Source organism: Chelonoidis abingdonii, chromosome 7, assembly GCF_003597395.2.
Source record: "Chelonoidis abingdonii isolate Lonesome George chromosome 7, CheloAbing_2.0, whole genome shotgun sequence".
Taxonomy (NCBI): Eukaryota; Metazoa; Chordata; order Testudines; family Testudinidae; genus Chelonoidis; species Chelonoidis abingdonii.
Window position 1 is genome coordinate 103857969 of NC_133775.1, and position 18427 is coordinate 103876395.

Consider the following 18427-nt stretch of genomic DNA (forward strand, 5'->3'; position numbering starts at 1 on the left):
GGAGGTCTCTGAGGATTTGTGACTTCTCAGATGATTCTGTTGGGTGTTCCCTTCTACCTTGTGCTAGAAGTATTGAGCTGGAAGGTTTTTTTTGGCATTTAAGGCCCCCTAATCTCAAAAGCAATCATATTTGTGTTAATTGTTTGCTGTTGTTCCTCTGCACACCTAGCCACAATGTGTATTCAGTCTCTGGGACTAACCACAATGAGGTTTGAAGCCATGTTAGTGCCTTTCTAGAGAACCTGGTATTGGGCCTTTGCTCAGTGTTGTGGAATTGTTTCCCTAGTAACATTCATCATGTCATCCTAAAACACTTTTACATTAAAAAATCCTGTTACAGGCTCACCTGGGCCATAAAATCCAATACTGCTAGTCTAGAACCCAGACTTTGTTAGAATAGGTCATTAAGTAGTATCTGCTGTGACAAAGTTCCTCCTCTACCTTGGTGGGTCCTGTGCTTATTAGCAGCTTTGCTTACCTTAGTGATCTTCCCCTCTGGTGGAACCTACAGTCTGGGTCAACTCCTCCTGTGTCAGATCAAGAGTTGGGAGGGAACCCAGGCCCACCCTCTACTCCAGGTTCCAGCCCAGGGCCCTGTGGATTGCAGCTGTCTATAGTGCCTCCTGTAACAGTTACAACTCCCTGGGCTACTTCCCCATGGCCTCCTCCAAACACCTTCTTTATCCTCACCACAGGACCTGCCTCCTGGTGTCTGATAATGCTTATCCTCCTCAGTCCTCCAGCAGTTCACTCTGAGCTCTTTGTACCTCTTGCTCCCAGCTCCTCACACACACCAAACTTGCTGACTGACTGGGAGACTTTTAACTAGTTCCTGCCAGCCCTTGATTGGCTTCAGGTGGCTCAATCAATGTAGCTATCTCCGCTGCCTTCTAGAAAGATCTTAATTGGCCCCAGGTGTCTTGATTAACCTGGAGCAACTGCCATTTGGTTACAATAGTCCTAGGGATTTGGTTAGCCGGGGCTAACATACCTGTTCCTCAGTGCTTTACTGTAGCCATCTGGCCTTCCCCATCACACCGCCTAAAAGGATTAATGATACTAGCAGTCTGTCTCAGCTCTCCCTAATTTGAGATCTCTATTTGCCCCTGGCCTACACTGACCTTGTTATAAGTTATGGAGAGGGAATAGGAGCCAGAGACTTCTTGGTTTTCATCCTTGCTGTGCCAATAATTTGTTGTGTGATCTTGTGCAAACTGCTTACCTGCTCAGTGCCTCTGTTTCCCAGTCTAAACAACGGGTGACTGTACTTCCCCCACTTCACAGCATTGGGAGGAGAATTATGAAGCTCATATTTGCAACATATTTAGCATTAACAAAACATTTTACATCTGCAGTGTCACCTTGTTTCAGAGAAATTAATACAACATTGCTTATTTTTTATATCATTCAGCAAAACCTATCTAAGCAACCAGCAAGAGTTTGTTTTACATCAGCACTGTCTCAATGGCACTCATTACTATAATAAACAAGCCTGTGTATGTACGTCACTGCCATCTACTGGATAGAATCAGAACTGCTCAACTGTGTGTCACAGACCCTGTGCTCTGCTAGATTCTTCTTTTAGTTCATACTTCTGGAACTAGAGTAACCAGATGTCCTAATTTTATAGGGACAGTCTCTATTTTGGAGTCTTTTTCTTATATAGGCTACTATTACCCCTCATCCCCATCCCGATTTTTCACACTTGCTGTCTGGTCACCCTATGTGGAACAGAAGGGTGGGAATTCTGTCCTTGCTGTTGCAGTAAAGTCCTAAGTAGTGTGCAGCACAATGATACATGTGGAGTGACAGTGTTGCCAAATCTGGTAATATTTGCAGGTATAAAAATTCCATTTAAAAAAAATCATACCCAGGCCTCAGGTGTAGTTCTAGGATGACCACTGTCAGATCCCCAGAATACTGGCCATCTAGGTACTTCCAGAATACTGTGGGCCAGCCCTGCGCCAGCATGACCTCTCAAGCACAGTGTGTGCTAACTTATGCTGCACAGAGGACACCATTTTAAAGAGCATGATCACCTGTCAGTGCTGAACACAGGACTGTCTGGCTTAAAACTGAATGAATGGCCTGCCTAGATAGTGCACATCCTCTTTTCAGTCTTGTTCTCACCATTGGTCACAGCGCTATGTGTTGATGGGTGGCTCCTGGGCCAGGTACAGTGCTCAGGATGGAAGGGGAGGGTGTGAAAGATGCAATGAGAGGTGTGTTATCAAGCTGCTATAACTGTCCTGCAGTTATAGGGGGGCAGACTTGGGCTGAGGGAATAGACCATGGATGTAACTGGTTGCTTGGTTGTCCCTCCCCAAGCATTAGCCCTTATGCTGGCCTCTACCAATCCCCCTGCCCCTGGCTCCTGTGCTGGCCTCTGCCAACCCTCCCATGCCTTCCAGAAGTGGCCCCTATAGTACGGGTTCTGTGGGGGGTGCTGGGCAGTTGTGGTGGGGTGTGGGCAGGGGTGGTGTTGTGCACGGCACTGTGCATTTGTGGGTGGGTCTAGGGGGCCTCTAGCCATAGGGAATTGGGGGGTGTTGGATGGGGTGAGGAGGGGCTGTGTGGTGTGGCATGGGCCTGCCCCCGAGGGGAAGGGACACGCTGGCAGCATAGGGCTGGGCAGGCCACTGTGTGTCTGGCAACTGCCAGTTTGTAAATAGTGTCCTTGCATTGGGCAGAGCGGGGCTTCCCCTGCCATGCCATGCCCCATTATCTCTGGCTGGTCCCTCACTTTGGGCACTGATCTCCCTGCGTCATGCTCCATTGCCTCTATGAGGTCCCACAAAAGGTTAATCCAGCCCTGCTAGCCTCTGTTAGCCCCCCCCACCCCTCTCAGTACTGGCCCCATGCATATACTCCGACAAAGTGGGTATTCACCCACGAAAGCTTATGCTCCAATACGTCTGTTAGTCTATAAGGTGCCACAGGACTCTTTGTTGCTCTATACCACTCATGATTTTATAGACCTCTATCATATCCCCCCTTAGTCATCTCTTTTCCAAGCCGAAAAGTCCCAGTCTCATATAGAAGCCATTCTATATTCCTAATCATTTTTGTTGCTCTTTTATGAACCTTTTCCAATTCCAATGTATCTTTTTTGATATGGGGCGACCATATCCAGGAGCAGCACCAGCGTTTTTGGCGCCCTAGGCGGGGGTCTTTCCGCGCTCCCAGTCGTTGGTAGCAATTCTGCAGCAGGGCTAGTCCTTCCGCGCTCCCGGTCTTCGGGGCACTTCGGTGGCGGGTCCCGGAGCGAGTGGAGTGAATTGCTGACGATGACCCAGAGCGCGGAAGGACCCCCCGCCGCCAAGGTCAGCAAAATGCCGCCTTCCTAAATCCTGGTGCCCTAGTTGACCATCTAGGTCGCCTAAATGGAAGTGCCGGCCCTGACCACATCTCTACACAGTATTCAAGGTGTGGGCGTACCATGGATTTATATAGAGCCAATATGATATTTTCTGTCTTATTATCTATCCCTTTCTTATGATTCCCAACATTTTGTTTGCTTTTTTGACTGCAGCTGCACATTGAGTGGATGATTTCAGAGAACTATCCACAATGACTCCTAGATTTCTTTCTTGAGTGGTAACAGCTAATTTATGTATATAGAGAGTTAAGATTATGTTTTCCAATATGCATTACCTTGCATTTATCAACATTAAATTTCATCTGCCATTTTGTTGCCCAGTCACCCAGTTTTGTGAGATCCTTTTGTAGCTCTTTGAAGACTGCCAGGGACTTAACTATCTTGAGTAGTTTTGTATCATCTGCAAATTTTGCCACCTCGCTGTTTACCCCTTTTTCCAGATCATTTATGAATATGTTAAATAGGACTGGGGCCAGGACAGATCCCTGGGGGACACCACTATTTACCTCTCTCCATTCTGAAAACTGACCATTTATTCCTACCCTTTGATTCCTATCTTTTAACCAATCACCAGTCCATGAGAGAACCTTACCTCGTATCCGATGACTGTTTATTTTGCTTAAGAGCCTTTGGTGAGGGACCTTGTCAAAGGCTTTCTGAAAATCGAAATACACTATATCCATTGGATCTCCTTTATCCGCATGCTTGTTGAGCCCCTCAAAGAATTCTAGTAGATTGGTGAGGCATGATTTCCCTTTACAAAAATAATGTTGACTATTTCCCAACAAATTATGTTCATCTATGTGTCTGACAGTGTTGTAACAAGGGCGAGGCAAGTGAGGCACTTGCATTGGGTGCACAAAACGGAAAGGCGTATCTTTACTGCGATCAGCGGTGCTTCGGTGGCAGCTCTACCGCTACCGCTTCTTCGGCAACGGGCCCTGAGTCCCTCTTGGACAGAAGGACCTGCCACTGAATTGCCGCTGCCGCTTCATTAATTCTTCGGCAGCAGTTCAGTGGTGGGTCCTTCCCTCCGAGAGGGACTCAGGGACATGCCGCCGAATTGCCACCGAAGAGCCTGGAGCCAACCCTTGCCTTGGGGGCAAAAATTCCTTGTTACGGCTCTGCTGACAATTTTGTTCTTTACAATAGTTTCAACCTATTTGTCTGGTACTGAAGTGAGGCTTACTGGCCTGCAGTTACGAGGCTCGCCTCTGGAGCCCTTTTTAAATAATGGCATTGCATTAGCTATCCTCCAGTCATTTGATACAGAAGCTGATTTAAATGATAGGTTCCAGATGACAGTTAATAGTCCTCAATTTCACATTCGAGTTCCTTCAGAACTCTTGGATGAATGCCATCAGGTCCTGGAGACTTATTACAATTTAGTTTATCAATTTGTTCCAAAACCTCCTCTAATGACACCTCAATTTTAGACAGTTCCTCAGATCTGTCACCCAAAAAGAATGGCTCAGGTTTAGGAATCTCCCTCATATCCTCAACAGTGAAGACCAATGGAAAGAATTTAGTTTCTCTGCAATGGCCTTATCATTTTTGAGCGCTCCTTTAGCATCTTGACCGTCCAGAGGCCCCACGGGTTGTTTAGCAGGCTTTCTGCTTCTGATGTATTTAAAAAAAAATTTCTATTACTTTTGGAGTCTTTGGCTAGCTGTTCCTCAAATTCTTTTTTGGGCTAATTATATTTTTACACTTCATTTGCAAAAGTTTAATAGAGTTTTCTATTTTCCTCATTAGGATTTATCCTTTTTGCCTCTCACTGCGTCTTTTACTTTAAGTTGTTTAACTATGGTGGCTCTTCTCTCGTTCTCTTACTACGTTTTTTAAATTGGGGTATTTTAAAGTTGGGGGGGGAACTCAGGCACTGCTCCTTTAAGAAGCGCAACGCTTCCTTATGCAGGAATCTGATTCTTTCTTGCTCACACTCCAGGGCCTCTCTCCTGTTAGCCAGTCAGAGCACACTTCCTGCGTAGCCGGCCAGCCTATCGCTGCGCTCCACGAAAGGCAGCGCCGTTGGGGCGTGGTTTAAGGCGGGAGAACAGGCGAGTGGCAGTGCCGCTGGCCAATCGGAATGCGCCATAAGCTCTGGCGCGGGAGGTCTGTTGATCGCTCAGTCAATGGGCACGTCGGGGTGGGGCGCAGCTGGCGCGCGGTAGATAGGCGGGCGGGTGGCTGACCAGTTCTGGCTAGGACACGTGACGGGGGAGTCGGGGCTGTGGACGGCGGCTGTGGGGGGCGCGCGGCGAGGTGAGTGTTGTAACCCCCGCCCGGTAGAAGTGGGGGGCAGGGCCCGCCTTTCCTCCAAGCCCGTCGGGAGGCTGGGCAACGGCCGCGGGGGCTGAGGGAAAGAACATGCCCGCGGGGCATGCTGGGGTATTGGCGGGGTGAGGGCACGGAGGCCTGAGTGTTTGGGGAGGGGGTTGTGTTAGTGGGGCAGGCAGCGACTGGAAGGGGTGGGGCGTAGCAGGGCCTGGGATGGGGGGGCGCATTGGGGGTGTGTGTGAAAGGCAGAGCATAGGTTGGGGTGGGAGGTAGGTGAGACTTAGCTTGGGTGGGTCTAGGCCCCTTAGAAAACTGTTGGGGTGCGGGGGGGCTGGGCCTGTAACGGGGGTGCGGGGTGTGGCTAGGCCCGGGGGTTGGTGAGTCGGTGTGGTTCAGCCCTGGAAGCATGGAGCCCTGGGCGGTGTGGTGAGGGTGTCCGAGGACATCCCCCGGGGGAGGGGTACGCCCAAGTGGGAGTGCAGTGGTTGGGTACACACTGACTGAGCCAGGGAGAGGCTAGGCTGAATTGGGAGCCCAGAAACATGAGCGGAACGATGATCTTAGCACAGGTAGCCGAGTCCATTGTGCCCACAGGACTCTCTGTAAGCAGCGTAAGTGACCCATGCGCTTTTATTAAACGCTGTTAGACTTAAAACAATTGTGGCTGAGAACAGCTAGTCCATTCTGGTAGATTCTGAGATTGCCTGATCTCATGGGTGGGGTGAGTAGACAATGTGACTGACACAGACCATCCAGGGAGAAGCTAATGTGGCATTTAGTCATCCCAGGGTGATATGGGAAAAAGATTATGGGTTTGGGTGAGAGGGATGTAAGATGGATGCAGAGTTGGTGGGGTTTTAATATTGTTTGAATGTGGGAGGTAAAGTCACTAGTATTAGCTCATTGTAAAAATCAGGATGTTCAGAAATGGCTCTTCTGAACAGACAGTTCTGCAGAGGGGGATGTGGAGGATAAAAGATAATATCAAGATTATAGCAATATGAATGGAGCTAGGGTGAGGAGGGAAGCAGTTGCAAGTTACTGGAAGGGAAGAGTTCAAATGAGCCGTAAGAGCCATCAGGTGTGGAGGAGGAAACAGAAATTAAACAATATACTTAGTAAAAAGCATGGGAGAACAAAGGTGACTTACAAAGTGCAGACTATTCAACAGCACCTCCTTAACATTTTGCAAACTTAAAATGTATACTTCCTGAACTTAAACAACTTTATTGGCTGTTATCATCTCTTTCAAAATAGTATGTAACTGGGACCTTAGCCCTTGTTCAACATTGGATATGCCCTCATACAAACCTTGGATTGAAGCTGATGCTTTCTATCTTACTCCCTGCCAATCATTCTGAAAAGAACAAACTTTCCCATTCAGAGTTGAGGTGGAGTTCTCTGGACCCTACAACAAGAAATGCTGCAGGTGATTGGATTGTGGAGTAAGCAGCCATCTGCTTTTGGAGCTTTAGCTAAGTTGACAACTGCCTTTAAGTGTCTTGTCTAGATATAACATGAATTAATTTCTCATTGCAAATACCAGGCAGTAATAGTAAATATTGACTAAAACGTGGAAGGTAATTGGCGTATCTCTGTTAACAGTGCTCTTTAGTTGCTGCACATATTCTTTCCATGTGGGTTGTATTAAACTGCAAATCATTCTAGTATGAAGATATTTGTGTGCACTTGAAAATCAGGCTTAGGAGTGTTCTTGAATAGAAGAGTGTGTGTATTTACTCTGTTTTGGCAATAATATTGTTCTCCGCCTCCGGGTGTGGTGCCCCAAAGCACTTAAGGGATGCTTTGTAGGCAGAATGTCAGTGACCAGCTGTGCTCTAGTGAAATTGGAGAGGTGACACTGTGTAGGATAATACATTTTTTTCTGAATAACAGCCATTGAGAACAATGAAATATTTCCGTCAGACTGAACGCAGTCAATTAGAATTGACTTGCAGAACTCTCATAATGGTCTCTTCCAAAGATACTGCAATTGGAATCCAGCCGTAATATCACCTGGATTTAGCCAAAGCACTTTAACATAATTTTAAAGCAATTTGGACCCAGATTCAGGATGTATGTATAAACTTCTTAAAGAGACTCAATAGAAATGTGGCGTGCAAAATAAAACATATTAAAATTTCTCTGCAGCTTTTGTAATCCAAATACTACAGGAATGGGGTAGGGTCTGAGATGTTAAGTAAAGCTGCCTTGGTTTCTCATTTTAAGATGAGTAATGGTAAATACAAACACCAATCTTTCTTAGCAGGTCTAAGAATCTTTCAAAAGTACTCCATAATGTGACAGCATCCCTGCATTAGTTTTAAAACCTTCCCATTTCAACAGATTTCTGCTCTTAAGAATCCAATGTAACATATATTTAATCTTTCCCAAATAGACTGTTAACTTTGTCACTCCCACTGCTCCCCTGCCCAAAATCTTGGCATTCATCCTCTTGTTTCTTCAGTGCTTATCTTCATCCATTTAACTTGGCCACATACTGGAGGAACTCTGTATTTGGAAGGAAAGCTGTTGCTTTTGATCCCAAGGCAAATTCAAGTTGGTTTGTGAACATGACAGCAACACTACTAAGTGTGCTTTTCCCACTAAAGAATTCTTGTATCTTGAGGTATCTCCATAATTTTTTTTATAAGCACTACAAGCCTATCTGCCTTGATTTAATGGTCAAAAAGTCTGCAGTTCTGCCACTGATCTCTAAGGGCTTCCAGATATGCATGAATTACTTGTTTTGCTGATGCAGTAGTGCAGAATTCCTTTCCCTTCCTATATCTCCATTGATGCAGTTTATTTTTGGAAGCTGATGTATCTGAAACACTCTTACTAAAAACAGGCTTTAATTGGGTGTTGTCACTTTCTTTTTAAGAGTCATTTCTGAACTAATTGTTAGGCTCATGATGGCACAAATTTGAAGACTACTCTTCTTCAAGGGAAATATCTTTGAAGATTCCAAGCAAAGCTCTGGATACCTGGCAATAGTTGTGAAGTTTATTGGAGCAGAACGGCTCCAAAACACATGCTAGGTGGAGATTGCCAATCTGTGGCCTATTGTAGGAAAGAGACTCCATTAAACAAAATTTAAGAGAGAAAATTTAACTTACCTGATTCCTGGGTTCAGATTTTTGTACAAAGCAGGTGGAAGCAGGGTATGTCTGTCTACCCATGAGTATGTTTACTGTGTGTGATATCCTATAATTGCAGAGTTTTGAATGTTTGAACACTCAAAGTACTATACAAAGGCAAAATACTGTGCCATAATTCTTCTCATACCATCACTTAACTCTCTCACCCTTCTGTCATGGTTGATTGATTGCTCTTCTCTGCAGCTAAGTACATGTGATTTCTGCATTTGTCATCAGTGTCTTTTGGAATAAATCTGAATGTTCATACAACTAATCAACATTACATGTTCTTTGCATTAAGTCAAGTAGTCTGGGGGTTACTTATTATTGTAGCCCCCAGAAGCCCCAGCTGAAGTCTGGGCCCAATCATATTATGTGCTATATTAGGAAATAGGGAGACAATCTAAATAAACACAATGAGCAAAGGGTGGAAGAGTGGAAAATGTGTCCCCATTTTATAGATGGGGAAACTGAGGCCAAGAGAGCAAGTCTTGGCATAGGTCTTGTGAGAAGTCCATTCCCAACTTTGCTGTGGAATGTAGGTCTCATGAGTCCCAATCTGATGCCACAACAATAGTCATCTTTCCTCCTTTTTTATAGGCTACACATGCAAAGGATACTAAGCAGTGATTAAGCTGATTATAGGCCAAAACTTCACTTGTTATCAGCTCTTCTTGACTTGGTTGTAAAAAGAAATGCTGTATCAAATGGGCAGAACTTTGGGCAGCCAGTAAATAAGTGCAGATGCCTTGTAACAGGGAAAATTCTGGGGCTATTAACCATTTTTAGTGTTGTAAAACTTCATGTACATTTATAAAAATATTCCTTGCTCTGAAGAGCTTATGGTCTCATACATGCAAGACAACAAAGACTTGAGTGGTGTTCCATAAGGCAGATTGCTGAGGAGGAAAAGTAGGAAGAAAATTGAACTAAGGCAGAGGCTGACCAGTGTCCCCCACTGACAATTAACCAAATCAGCTGAATTTTGACTTAGGATGGCATTTAATTTAGGATGGCTTTCAACTTGAAGCTTTCAATTATGTGATCACTGTAAACTTGACACAAATAAATTCTGTTCTATTGGTCTTCTTTTTCTGGGATCAGTGTTACCTTGAGTCTGCGGGCTTTTTGAGGAGTTCAGCAAACGGCTTTATCAGGTGTCCTTGTTTTATGTACATAGCTTAAGAGAAAGCCCTACTGCTTTGAGTTCTGGAGTAGTACTTTCCTCTGCATGTCCACATGGTTTCATTTTAACTACACCAACTGGTCAGTATTTCCATTATGGCAGTAGTTCTCAAACTTCTGTACTGGTGACCCCTTTCAAATAGCAAGCCTCTGAGTGTAATCGCCCCTTCAAATTAAAACCATTTTAACATCATTATAAATGCTGGAGGCAAAGTAAGGTTTGGGGTGGAGGCTGACCTCTTGTGACACCCCATGTAATAACCTCTCAACCTCCTGAGGGGTCCTGACTCCCAGTATGAGAACTCCTGCATTATGGCACCCTGACTCCCTTTTGAAGTTCTTCCTACTGTTCCTATTTCTACTTACACAGTCAGTCATTCAGCTGTGAGGGATCATCAAGGATTGGAACTCCTTTTATGGTGTTACTATAATTTGCTGTGGTTTAAAATTCATCGTTATGGAACAGACTATGAAGGCAAAGCTATTAACACTTTAATATTTATATGCATTCATTCTTTAGGTATCTTAACTGCACATAATACTGAGTCTTGATACTAAAGACAGATTCCCTCATGGATTGTCATAATGGTTTTAAGAATGTTTTCCTGGTTAGGAAAACAAGACTTTCATGATGGGGCTAATGTAGGTCATCAGGGATGTTTTTATTTCAAATGTGTATTACAAGAATTTTTGTAAAGCCTCTATTTAAGAAACATTAGGGCTGCTGGGGGACTGTCAGTCAACAAGTTAATAATCCAGCATACCCAGAGCCCTTCATTTTCAGTTTTTATTTTATTTAGTTTTTCCCAGGAATTTATCAGTGCTTATTACTACAGTAACAGGTGAAAATTGGTGCAAAAATCTTAATTTCTCTGGGTAAATATCAGGGCTTATTTTGATGGACTTAGGAGGGGAAGTATTCAGTAGATTAAGGCTTTGATGAATGGAATTTAGTATGGTTTGCTGCAGAACTAAAACAACTGAAAACAATGCCACCTCTGCGTTTAAGAAAACAGTATCTCTAATCCCCACATAAGACTTTTCCTTTGATTAAACAGTTTACTGTTGTAGACTTAAAACTATTACCCTACAAATATTTACATTAATAATTGGGACACACCATTTGCAGCACATACACTAAACTTCATCCTTCCTGTTTTTTTAAACTTTCAAATACTTGTGTTCTGAAACACATTTTCACTTTCTTCCTGTCTTAGTGTGTAAAATCTTTAAACAGTTATCTGCTGACAGCTTGAAATGTGTACTTGCTGGGCACAAAATTCATTAGTATGTTCAGATGTGCATGCATTTCAAAGCTTGCATGCGTGTCTGTTTGTGTATATCTTCTAGACCAGAGGTGGGCAAACTACGGGCTGCATCCAGCCCGCAGGACCATTCTGCCTGACCCCTGAGCTCCTGGCCCAGGAGGCTAGCCCTCAGCCCCTCCCCCACTGTCCTTCCTCTCCCGCGGCCTCAATGCAGTGCTCTGGGCAGCAGGGCTGTGAGCTCCTGGGGTAGCACAGCTGCAGAGCCCAGCCTGATCCGGTGCTCTGTGGTGCGTGGCTGGCTCCAGCTGGGTGGCACAGTTGCCTGTCCTGGTGCAGCTGTGCCGCCAGCCACCAGTGCTCCAGGCAGTGCAGTAAGATGACAGGGAGGGGGGTTGGGATAAAGGGCAGGGGAGTTCGGTGGGCGATCAGGGGCTGGGGCTGTGGATGGTCAGAGGGTGGGGAACGGGGATTGAATGGGAGCAGGGGTGGTCAGGGAGAAGGGGTGGTTGGATGAAGCAAGTGTCCCGGAGGGGCAGTCAGGAATGAGAGGAGGGACTGGATGGGGCAGTCAGGGGTGGGGGTTCCAGGGGCGGTCAGGGGACAAGGAGACTGGGGGTGGATGGGGCAGTGGGTGTAGTCAGGAAGGAGGGGGTGGTGGTGGGTAGTTAAGGGAGGGGAGGTCTGGGGGCGGTCAGGGCGAAGAGGTGGTTAGATGGGGCAAGTCTCTTCAGCCCCGGGGGGGGGAGAGGTGCAGGGGGTCTCTGTGTGCTGCCTGCGCCTGCAAGCGCTGTCCCTGCAGCTCCCATTGGCTGCTTTCCGGCCAATGGGAGCTGCAGGGACAGTGCTGGGGGTGGGGGAGCGCACCCTGGGGGCGGGACAGGGGCTGCCCTGGCCTGCAAACGCTGCCCCTGCCACTCTCATTGGCCATGAACAGGGGGCTGTTGTCAATGGGAGCTGTGATGGCAGCATGCAGAGCTATGTGCTGCCTGCCCCCACGGGCTGCAGGGGAGTGTTGGTCCCTTCTGGGAGCGGTGTGGGGCTGGGGTAGGCAGGGAGCCTGCCTTAGTGGCAGCTACGCTGCACCTCCAACCGGGAGCCACTGTTTTTTCTTACAGGAGGTGGTTGGGAGGGAAGTATAAAGAACTGTGACCTTTCCCAAAATAGGTAGGCAGTCTTGTGCTTGACAACCATGTACCTTTTTAAATTGGGCATCAGGGTGGATTTGATTTAAATTGGTTTAAATCACTAGTCAGGAAGACTAGATTTAATCATGGATTTCTACATAAAAGTGCATTCTTGTTGGTTGTTATTACCTTAATACATATTCTTCACAAGTAGAGGAACTTCATTAAAATATTCCCAAACTGGGTTTCTTTTATGGCCTGCTGCTATTGTTTTCCCTTCTAGTGAAAGAATGGTATGGTAGATCTCAAATCAATGAAGGCTACACTCAGAAAGACCTCAAGACTTCTGGAATATGCTGCTCAGACAGCTTCACTTTTGTTTCTACTGCCTGTCCCTTCCTTCTCAAATTTATCTCCAGTCTTCTCCTTGTCCAGATCTATTCTGCCTCCAACAATCTTCTATTCGTTGAACTTTTTGAAACTTTGCACTTTTAGAAAGAGGTAAGGGTTGACTCTGTACACAAATTTGCAGAAGGACAATAGGGTTGAGGTCTGTTATTTCTCACCTCCATATATTTATTTAAAAACTTTTTTTGCTATTAACAAGCATGTTACCTCTGGAGACACAAATCTACAGTTTGAGAACTGCAAAACTAAGCATCTCTGATGGTATCTTCTAGACTGAGCACTGAGTCCCATTGGGTAGATAGCTTATTTAGGCTGATCTTTCTATACAGAAACACCTGGAACGCCATAAGATTGGGTCCCTAATCCATGAACTATTGGAACTAATTTACAAAACTTTCCTTAAACATTACGTGAATATGTTGTGTCATACTATAGAATTAGAATGTATAATCCCTATTCCATTATGAAATATGAGGTATAATGTATCTTTATCTTTAGACTGCTTTTTCCTCGAAAAGCATTTTATCAAAAATCTGATTTAAATAAAATCTTTTTTTAAATCATTGATTTTTATCCACCCTGTTGGGCATCTTTTAAGTAGGGACTTCATCATAATTCAACTCTGAAAATATTGAAATTGGAATGATTATACCTGAGGTGGAAACTTGAGAGCTAAAATTTGGCCTGACTTATACCTCAGACAAATGCATTAATTTTAAATGCCGTAGCAGACAATGAGTCAAGGCAGAATTTGACTCCTGGTAACTCTTGGTCTGATCAGCGAAGCATTTCCCTGTAAACTCTCTAGTCACCTGCTGATGTTCAGTCCAGCATTCCAAATGAAATGTTGGAGGCTCTTGCTTCTCTACTGGGCAGTATGCTCTGTAAAATCCTGTTGGGCACTCACTCCCAACAGTGGCCAGTGAGTTAGCACAGAGACCAGATTGCTTACCAAAAACAGAGCTTGAGCTTTTAAGGATAGCAGTGTTTGCTTTGTGGTTGTGGGTTTATAAACTCTGTTCCTCTGATTTCATATTGTGGTTCTTCAGTCACAAGACAGACACTTGACTCAGGTTGTGCGCCTACCAAGTAATACCCTTGCATGGTCCCAGAACCCAGGCTTCAGGTGGAGCCTGAACATCTGCATTGCAGTTAAACAACCCCATAGCCCGAGTCCCCCAAACCAGTCAGCAGACACAGGCTAGCCATGGGTGTTCAATTACAGCGTAGGCATACTGTATGACAGGGGTAGTCAATTATTATTTTTTATCAAGGTCCAGATTTCTTAGGGTACAGACAAGAAATAAAAAAATAAAAACCACCCCCCATAATAATAAATAAATAGATCTAATGGTCTGTTCAAAAAAAGTCTGGTGGTCTGGAGTTGGCCTGCAGTCAGTCCACCTGTTGACTACCCTTGCCCTATGAGGTCAGTGACCTCTCTGAGATTCTGAGTGTGGTTTATGCATAGCTCAGAAAAAATAAACAAACACAAAATCTGGCTGTTGCATAGTGATGCATAATGTCTTCTACCTTTTAGTTGTTGGATGAACTGAATCCTGCTTAGCACAGAGCTGCTTGGTGCAGCAGCTGTCTGGATGGTATGTTGCTATAGGTAGAAAGCATATAATACAAGCTGAAGATGGATTTAGTGCAGGACTGTAGAAATACAACATTGCTATAGTCTTAGAGATTCCCTTTCCATTTTTGCTTAAAGAGTCTACCCTGCTTTTTTTCTGATCAGACTCTCTAAATGTTGCATATAATAGTAAAATCTGAACTTCAGTTTTTCCCCCTTGAAAAGACTTGATGTTCTCAAGACTTTATTTAGAAAGTTGCAACATTTTGTTCTCAAGCATATATGTGCACCAGATAACATTGTTTACAAGCATGCTGTCAAATTGCCCACATATAAGACTTTTCAATATGGAACAGCACATTTTTAGAAGAATTTAATTGTGGTCTCTTTGGCCTTGCAATTGCAGCTTAATTTTAGAAGGAAGCTGAGACATAACTTAGTGTAAGTAAACAAGTGCACAGTGTAACAGGTATTGTATGAGCAATCAACAAATGACATTATGCTGAAACTTGTCCTTTGAATCTTTTGTGATGTGACAATGATGACCTACAAAATGCCTGGCAGTGCTACAGTACTGTCATATTTAGAACTGCAAAATCTCTTGATTTGCTTTTTGTCTTGGGTTTTTGCAGGCCAACAAACTCATTGATGTAGCTTTGCAGACTTGTTCAAACAAGTAACTGGTTTAGCTTTCTGCAATGACTCAAGTGTTGATTTTTGTTGAGGGAGGAGGGATGGGATTTTTAAAAAAAAAAAAAAATTTAAATTGCTGTACTTGTGCATAGGAATGCATTTTAAGCTCAAAATCTACTGTTCCTGTAATGGAATACCTGCAGATGATGATGGCAATGCAAAATGTTCATCTGCCTTGTATCTGTCTTCAGAATGATCTGTCAACTTTATATAAACATAGTTTTTTGAAGTAGCGGTATCCTTCTATGCAGGGAGACATTCCATGTCCTTGATTCAAAGAAACAATAGTGTCTGCTGTGGGAGATGCTTTTGTATGTGAGCTGCAGAAAGTTACAAGCTTTTTGGGGGGAGACTGGGGGATAAGGCAGGATTTATAGTTGAAGTTGGAATCTTTATCTAGACTCGGAGAACACCTAGTAAAAACACAATGTAGTAAGACTACCTAAAAGGAATACTTTTCCGCTTTGCACTTAGGCACCATAGTGATGGGTTGGGATGGATAACTCTTGGCCACCTGTTAATATAGAGTTGTCAGGGATTTGCCATCAACTCCCTGTGTCAGTCTACTTACCTGGGAACTGCACATTCTCCATCCCTGTTTCTTCTGTTCAAGAAGTAAAACAATACTTACAACACCCCAAAATATCCTTCTCAACCAGTAAGATCCTTTGAACTACAGCTCTGAGAGTCTAGCAAACATTGGTCTTTATCTTATGCTCTGCAGTTTCTCATTGGAGTCTGTCTGTCTTTTGAAGTTTTTTCTTGAAGAATTGCCACTTTTAAGTCTGTTCAGTGTCCAGGGAAATTGAAGTGTTATAATTCTTAATGTCCGATTTGTTACCATTTATTCTTTTGCGTAGAGATTGTCCAGTTTGGCCCATATACATGGCAGAGGGACATTGTTGGCACATGATGGCATACATCACATTGGTAGATATTTTTCAACAAAAAAGCTTCAAAAACAGACTCCAGTGAGAAACTACACAACTGGAATTAATTTGCAATCTGGACACCATCAAATTAGGTCTAAATAAAGACTGAGGGTTTGGCTACACTTGCAGCTGTACAGCGCTGGGAGTTAAAGCTGTCTTCATACAGCCGTGTAGGGAAAGCGCTGCAGTGTGGCCACACTGACAGCTACCAGCGCTGCAGTGTGGCCACATTTGCAGCTGTGTTGGGAGTGGTGCATTATGGGCAGCTATCCCAGTGTTCAAGTGGCTGCAGCATGCTTTTCAAAAGAGGGGGGTGGGGTGGAGTGTGACAGGGAACGTGAGGGCAAATAGCCTTCAGACCAGATAAGCAGCTGCTCCCACGGACTCCTGCCCCCCCGCCGTGCTGTTTGTCTCCTCAAGCAAACACTAGCTGTGGACATTCCCTGCCTGCCTCTGTTCGAGCAAACAGTAGGTGTGTTTTTTTTTAGATAAGCAGCTCTGGGAGCCCCGAGTTCACAACAAAACAAAGAGAGGCATCATAACAAAACAGAGTTCTTTAGTTAAAAGCATTATGGGAAGATTGCAGAGGTCAGTTACAGCGTAGTAAGATTAATCACTGTTTACGCTAGCACTCCAGCGCTGCAGCACTAGCGTTGTTCACATGGATGAGAGGAATAAAGAGTACAACCAGCGCTGTAGCCAGGGAGATACAGTGCTATATGTGCCTTGCCAGTGTGGATGGGGAATAAATTGCCAGGCTGTAAAGCCACTACCAGCGCTGCAACTCTCCAGTGTAACCAAGGCCACAGTGGATGGGTCACTACAAAAACTAATTTCCCCCTGCTGATACTCACACCTTCTTGTCAGCTGTTTTAAATGGGACACCTTGATTACATTGAACTCATTAGCACTACAAAAGTGAATTTCCTCCCTTCCTGTCAACTGTTGAGAATAGCCCACTTCCACCTTAATTGAATTGTCTCCTTAGCACTGACCCCCCCACTTGGTAAGGGAACGCCCATCTTTTCATATGCTGTGTATTTATACCTCTCTACTGTATTTTCCACTCCATGCATCTGATGAAGTGGGATTTAGCCCATGAAAGGTTATGCACCAATAAAGGTGATTAAGGTGATATCTTTTATTGGACCAACTTCTGTTGGTGAGAGAGACAAGTTTTTGAGCTGTCACAGAGCTCTTCTTCAGGCCTTCAAGGGGTGTGTTGACTTGAAGAGCTCTGCAAGCTGGAGAGCGTCTCACCAACAGAAGTTGGTCCAGTAAAAGATTTTACCTTAACCATCTTGTCTCACTTAAAATCCTTAATATTTACATTATTTGTTTGAAAATGGTGGATTAACTTATTTACTAGATTAATATTTCTAATTGTGATGTAAATTAAAATTCACTTATGTGCAAAAACAGCACTTTAAAATGCTTTTATTAAATAAAATGACATTCAATGTTCTTGATACATAGGAAAGAAAAGCTTACCAAAACACACTTTTCTTTAGATTTCAAACTAAGGAAGCATATGTAGTTAAACTCACTGATTTTGTTTCTGATCACCATGTCATTTAAGATTTTTAGAACTAGTAGATCTCATCATCTTATGCCTAGTTTTTATGCATATATTGGAGAGAAAAAGCAAAAAAAACTTTTAAAACTCCCAATTGATTTCTTAACTTTGAATCAGCAAGTCATTGAATTGAACTAGCTGAATATGTGAAAAGAAAAAATTGATTCTGTGCACCTGCAGAAGAGGCTATTGGAGTCAAAAGTTGGCTTAGTACTTCAAATTCTGGTTCCACATGTTTAGCCAGTGACTTTCACCAGTTCAGTCATTTGAGTTCCTTTTAAAACTTGGCAGTCAACATGTGCTGCTTAGTATTTTAATTTTTTTGCTTGTCACTAATCTATTATAGTAAGTTTAGGCCTTAACATAGGTTATCAGAACTTAAATCTATTTAAAAATTTGATTTTTTTAAAAAAAAATCTGTACTTTTAAATTTTTTTGTCTTTTTAACCACCTTGTTAGGTGGTGGTGTAAGCAATAGTTAAAACATGAAACTGCTTGTGAGATCTGAGCTGCAGAGCAGTCCACAGTGCATCATCCTAGAGAAAGAAAGTATCTTTTTCAAGAGTGATCCTGAATATACTGTGATTGGTCAGTTGATCAAGGCCTGCAACTTTCATAGAGGAGGCAGGAAGAAGAAAATAGCGTTTAGCAGGCAGGTGTCTATGGCTCCTATTTTCATGCTGTAGAAGAGTATGTGTAATCCCTACATACCAATTGCTGCTTCTGTAGCATTTCATACAGTATACTCCAGATGTTTTGTCTCATTAACACTGCTACAAGCCATATACAGAACAGGATATGCACAGCGCTAAGATAAAAGCAACATAGTGTACTGAGAGAGAAAATTTAATAGGCTTACAAAG

At 43.8% G+C, this 18427-nt stretch overlaps 1 protein-coding gene across 3 annotated transcripts in view; it reads left to right on the forward strand.

The window, feature by feature from the left end:
• CANX (calnexin) overlaps nucleotides 1–18427 on the forward strand; it is a 64735-nt gene that overhangs the window by 26048 nt on the left and 20260 nt on the right. Inside the window, exon 1 of one of the 3 annotated variants that reach the window (XM_032772268.2) lies at nucleotides 5466–5644. The exons of 1 other annotated variant lie outside the window; for it this stretch is intronic. Coding sequence is in view for 1 of the 2 variants with exons in the window: in XM_075068163.1 (XP_074924264.1) it covers nucleotides 7080–7088 (9 nt within the window). In the remaining variant the exon portion in view is untranslated. Of the gene's footprint in view, nucleotides 1–5465; nucleotides 5645–6921; nucleotides 7089–18427 lie in introns of those variants that run through there. One more of the 3 variants, XM_075068163.1, reaches the window with a different exon arrangement.